Source organism: Charadrius vociferus, unplaced genomic scaffold (genome assembly GCF_000708025.1).
Source record: "Charadrius vociferus isolate BGI_N301 unplaced genomic scaffold, ASM70802v2 scaffold370, whole genome shotgun sequence".
Classification (NCBI taxonomy): domain Eukaryota; kingdom Metazoa; phylum Chordata; class Aves; order Charadriiformes; family Charadriidae; genus Charadrius; species Charadrius vociferus.
In genome coordinates, this window is record NW_009646744.1 from 4,315,602 (window position 1) to 4,321,733 (window position 6,132).

Below are 6,132 nucleotides of genomic sequence, written 5' to 3' on the forward strand. Positions count from 1 at the left end.
CTTTCCCTCTCTGTCCCTGACAGATAGAGCACAGCATTCACGGTCTGGACAGTACGCATGAAGATTTCTGTTAACTTGTATCCATTGATAAAAAATGATGACTTTTGATATTTTGTTCTCTATATGTTTTTCAAAACACATGACAGTTGCAACAAAGTACTTCAAAGCCATTGCCATTAGAGATGTTGAATTTGGAGGCTTTCAAATAGACTTTAGCGTCCCAGGGGACTGAATTAAAAAGTAAACAGCACTATTCATCTTTTCCTACCAGATTTATCTAGAGTACAATTAACTGCAGAGAGTGTACTTTTAGAGCATACAACTGTGCAGCCTGATAATGCTTCTCCCACATCACTACGGTAATAAATTTCTACTCCCGTCACTACTTTCTTCTGTATCAGCCCTGTGAATTCAGCTAACATAATAGCTAATACAGGGAGCTCTGTGCCCACTGGCACTTAATTCTGTCAGGCTTCTACCTGTGGGCTTCACTATCTTTAGCATATAATTATTCTCCTCATGTCCTCTGAGGAAGGGGAGTATTATACAGATAAGGAAATGACGAAAAAAAAAAAGAGATATAGGTCTGGATCCATAAAGAGGATATAGATGCAACAATGCTGTTCAAGTTTGCATGAAATAATTAAATACTCCATGGGACAAAGAGAGATGGGGGAAGTGGGATTCGCTAGCCTGAGGCAGTTCAGTGGGGAGTGACTAACATTTTGCAGTGCTTAATAGTAAAGCTGGTCCACCAGCAGTCCTCCCCACGCTTCTGGGGAAGCACCGTCTGTGCCAGAACCTCTGGAGAGGAAATGTGAACTCCTTTCTCCTTCCAAACCCTGCGGATGTTCTCTGATGCCAAACCAAATTATGGGGTGAAATGTTCCCACTAAATGGGCTGCCCGGATACCGTGCTCCGGAGTAACAGAGCTTGTAGCCAGAGCTAATTTCTAATGAACACAGGGGCTGATTTGTGTAGGATTTACAGGACGAATTATCACGCTGTACACCACTTGCTCCCAGTGACTCTCTATCCTCACCAGATTATCACCTGCACCTGATACCCTGGAGAGGACATGCTGTAATCTTCCCTCTGATGGTTGGCAAATACTGTGACATTAGTATGCATAGCTAAATATTTAAAGCTCCAGTGTTACATACAAATTGGCACAAATCTCCCATCCAGCAGGAAAAGTACCTTCTACTCTTCACTGTGACCCAAAGTGTGAATCCTTTCCCCACACAGTTATGTTGGCAGCGAGCCTGGGCCATCATGTATTTTTAAATCTATGGCTTTTACAGGCAGCGTGGAACATTTTAGTACCTTAAAGAAACACAGCGAAACTATGCGAAAAGGCCTGTTTCAAAGAAGGGAAAGCTTGCGTTGCCCAAAGAAAAGCAAAAGCATGAAACAGTTTAAAATGCAGAGGCCGTTCTCTGCTCACCCCGTAATGCCCCTCACCCCATAAGAGGTTCCCCCTTTGATGCTTCCCTGGAGCCAGATGTTCATCTGATACAACAGGGGAGCTCTAATGGCACAGGTACAGCTGTGCTGATTTACACCATCTCAAGATCAGCACCTGAGCACTTTTCCTGAGGTGTGTATAGTCTGATAAACACCTGGAGTGCTCAACAGAGAGAGGACATGAGCGTTAATGTGAAAAAAAACCCCACAACCTTTCTCAATTAATATTGAAATAAAGGATTGAACACTGAGCATTAACTTATGAAAACCTGCAAAGGCAAATACATATACATGGTTATTAGAACCATTTTTTTATCGATGGTGAAAATGAGTCTTCAGTAGTCATCAGTATGCTTACATAGGTACATGAACATAATGGTAGTACCTATAAGCAAACCTGCTATAACATCATGCTTTGAAGTTATTTAAAATACTCTCGCTAATGGATGTGAAGTGGTCTCCAAAACTGATCTGATATACAAAGATTTCTGCAGATGTTCAAAGGTTTCTGTTCATATCTTCCAGACCTACATTAGCAGCGCTCAGATGTTAGCCGAAATCTGCAGTGCAATGAGTTCAGAAATTCAAGGATTCACTTTATATAGATGTGTGTGTGTGTGTGTGTGTGTGTGTGTGTGTGTGTGTGTGTGTGTGTATGAGATCGGCTGACTTCCACTTTTATGCCTTTTATCTAGGAAATTTCATGACATTTGGGCAGCACCTCCTCATTCATTTTTTCTGTGAAAAATGTAGTGGAAATAGCCCCTTTGACACATGAACTGTCTGAAGAGACTAGTTAAAAAACTTACTGCGTGACCAGTAAATCACTGGTATCTTTGACAAAGGAGAAAAATACTTTCTCAAAAATCATTTGAGACAAGAAATTTGGGGGCAAGGGTGGGTTTCTGCCACGTTTCAAATTGAAGCAATTGGCAAAGAAGAGAAAATGACTGTACTGACCTCCCCTGGGAATAAAGGTAACTCGTCTCGAAGGACAAGAGGGCTTTTCATATTGAAGTACATTTGCTGTATCTGCTGAAAATGGTGGGAACAATAAAACAGGTTTCTCCTGAGTGCTTCCCTGTCTGCGGATGCCAGAATGAACCACACTCTATGAGGCTGAACTATATGGGGTTTATTGGGAGACAAATCTTGGGCTTCAAATCCAAAGACTTACTGACTTCACATGCTGTTGCCCCTCTCTGTAAAGCTGATGCATTACAAGTCTATGATTCTATGATTACTTCTCCTTTTATACATGGGAACGCTTAGTAAGTCAGAAGTTGGGCTTAAGATTAGTATGAATGGCAAGCAGATGGCAGATACCTTCCAGGGATAATTACAGTGCTGTGGAAAGAGTTATATGATAAACACTGAAGGAGTGCAAATGGAAGGGAAATGCAGAATTAATGAAGTTGGGGTAATAATCCAGTTGGGAAGAAAAGTTTAAAACCAGGAGTTAAATCTGACAGGGGCTCTACGGGAATATGAATCATTCAGGGACAGACTGAACCTCTCTCTAGTACCGTATGCCATCACCCGCCATGTGCTATATATGCACAAATATTTATGCACTGTGCAGTGACCAGAGTGGCTGAAAATAGTTAATCATATATAATTTCTGCTCCCTTTTAGGCAACCAGATAATTACATGTATTTTCTTGCCAACATTGTAAAGATCTTCATGTAAATAAGCGACAAGTTCATAATACTCCATATACTTGCTTGCTCCTACAGAGGCTGGCATTACTGATTATACATTATATTTTATTCAGGTGCTTTCATCCCACGGTGCAATGAGGAAGGTTATTACAAAGCCACTCAGTGCCATGGCAGCACAGGGCAGTGCTGGTGCGTCGATAAGTACGGCAATGAGATAGCCGGCTCCAGAAAACAGGGGACAGTTAGTTGTGGTGAGTAATGACGTGCTTTCCTCAGACAACAAAGGAATTAACGCCGTTGTAAGCCCTGCCATTGCTGTACGATGGAGTACGATAACAAAAGTGACAACAGGGAAACATGACTACCAGTGTCCAAAGGGCTCCTGTGTTTTCCTATTCAGACTATAAATGGGGCCCTTATATACACATTGGTCCTTTGGACTGGGGAGTGCAGCAGAAGTCAACAGGCAATAGCCACCGATAAGAAGACGTTTTTGCTACCAGCCTCGAAAGTGTAGTAATTGATATTAAAATTAAGGCTAAGGGATTGCTATGCACAGTTAGTAAATGTATTGTTCTGTATACTCTGGAATGCAAATTTACTGGGGCTTCGTGAATAATGTTTTCCAGACAAAGGAAGGCCTAAATGTGTAAAATTTTATAAATTAACAACCAAGCCCCATAATACTGCTGGCAGGACAATATTATGTAGATATGTGAAGTCGCCAATTAGCTGTTATACGTAGGCAAGCAAGATTTCAGCCAGATTCCTTCGGAGTGCCTCAGTGGTGGTTGTGGGTGCGCCTTTCTTCTTCTTCGAAGGAACAGAAAAAGCAGAGACCTTGATGGTCTGAGATGCCCAGAATCACATCACGGGTGTTAGGTTTAGTTGATACATTTGCAGAACGTGGTTTATGCACTCAAATAAAATCAATTTGTAGAATATTTTTAGCCTGGTTTATAGAGTTGTGATGAGATGAAAGTATTTACAAACGAGTAATGATTTTCTGGCCTGCATGCATGTGAACTGAGACTCCCCAGTCGGGTCTCTAGGAGGAGGGTGAGGCATAGTTTTTTTATGCAAGGAAATTTTTTAGAGTAAGTTGAGGTATATTTATCCCAGTTCAGGATGAACATTGAAATTTAGAGGTTGTTTCATGAATAGCTGAACCAATGAATTTGAAAAGTAACATTGCAAATGCCAGTGGCTTGAATGACGAGGGTAGCGAGGGGTTTGGTGTCATGTGAGGGAATGACCTTTCCTGCTCACCTGTTTCAGAAGAAGAGCAAGAAACCTCAGGGGATTTTGGCAGTGGTGGATCTGTTGTATTGTTGGATGATTTGGAAGAGGAGCCTGAAGCAGCAAAAAAAGACAAAGACGGGAAACTGAAGATTCATGTAAGAGCAGCTAATGAAGATGATGAAGATGAAGATGATGATAAGGATGACGAAATTGGTTATATATGGTAGTGCCCATCATAACAAGGACTCACGTTTTGCACAATATTGCAAGTCATATCATATCTCTGCAATTGTATCTGAGAGTACCTGGCACAAATATTCCCTCTCTACTGAGTTTAATTTTGTATAGTCTATTTAATTTGGAAGACAAAGTTTTCTTTCCAGCAAGGACTGTTTGGAATACAGCTTTTGTTCAGTTGGTGTGGGGGATTTTTGTTCTAATCACAGGGGCGATGAGTTTTGTTTCAGAAACATTTCATGTCTTAATCCTCATTTGCACAGCTTATGAAATATGTCCTGTGAAAGAAGAATCGCAGAAGGGACTCGACAAACCCATACAAGGCTTAGAAGCCCTTCTCATGTTAAAGAATCTGTGTCATAAATTGTTATCTGGGTCACATCAGAAACAGTTATTTTCCTTTCACAAAGCAGGAAAAGTAGGTGCCTCATTTGCCAGTCCGTATTTGTTATGTTCCAGTAAAGAATAGGTCTCTTTGGACAGTGATTTCTGACCACCCAGCACCAGGGGTTTAATCCAGAAAGAAACCCACTGGCGGGATTTTCTCTTCCTTGCGTTCTCTGAGAATGAGTCCAACAAGCTTGGTCCAGCCCACAATGAAGGCAGAGCTCCCACCAGAGCGTAGATCAGCTCACTGACACTGTTTATTTGCTTAAGGGACGTGGCCTTGATCTTAAGAGATGCCGAGAACCTGCAGCTATCATGGACCAAGCCCTACAGGCAGGGAACAGAGTCCATCTGCCTTTCCAAGGGGTTTAAGGAAAGAGCGTTTTGTGAATTTGAGGCATCCCAACCCCCTCCATAGCTGTTCCTCAGCTTCTGTCTGAACTCGTTTGCACTGAGTTGCACTGACGGGGCTCAGGCAGCGTCTGCTTCCTGCTCACACATCCGTGGATCTGCCCGTTCTTCATCTTCTCTTAGCGATCCCTCATTCTAAAGTTATAAAGCTGTCAAAGACACTAACCATCAAAAGTAATAAGCTGTCATTTCTTTAATTTAAATAGTTAATATTTATTTGGCCTGTTCAAAAAAGCAACTTCAGGTGGTCATAACCCCTTTGCTCAGTGTGACAAGCTGCACACTCATAATACAGACACATCAAAGATAATAGCATTAAAATACAGTCTGTGATTCCCTCAGCATCTCCCATATAGTCATAACTTTTCAATTATATCACAGCATATTGACATGAAATTATTTGCTGTGTCCTTTCCCACTGCAGTTCTCTGATGCACTAATGTACGGTGGTGACTTATTTTGGCTGTTTTCAGAAACAGTGAGAGGTACCTTAACCCCACACTTGCATTAGGATGCAGATATAAGTATTTCAGGAGTGCCTGTGAGTTATTTTGCAGAATGAAAAATGTGCTTATTACACAGAAAACTAATTAGGTGGATTTTTTTTTCCCTCTGACTTAGTGTTGGATATAGAGGTGGGACATGATGGAGTCAGAACGTGGCTGGTTACGTATTCACTCGAAAACAGGAAAATATCATGCCAGTTGGCAGAAGTCAATTTTTTA

At 41.5% G+C, this 6,132-nt stretch overlaps 1 protein-coding gene across 1 annotated transcript in view; it reads left to right on the plus strand.

Moving 5' to 3' along the window:
* Positions 1-4,887, plus strand: part of SPOCK1 (sparc/osteonectin, cwcv and kazal-like domains proteoglycan (testican) 1) — a 319,586-nt gene extending 314,699 nt beyond the window's left edge. The window contains exons 10-11 of the mRNA XM_009891093.1: positions 3,244-3,381; positions 4,409-4,887. Coding sequence (XP_009889395.1) covers positions 3,244-3,381; positions 4,409-4,599 — 329 coding nt within the window. The 3' untranslated portion in view covers positions 4,600-4,887. The remainder of the gene's footprint in view (positions 1-3,243; positions 3,382-4,408) is intronic.
* Positions 4,888-6,132: the final 1,245 nt, after the last annotated feature.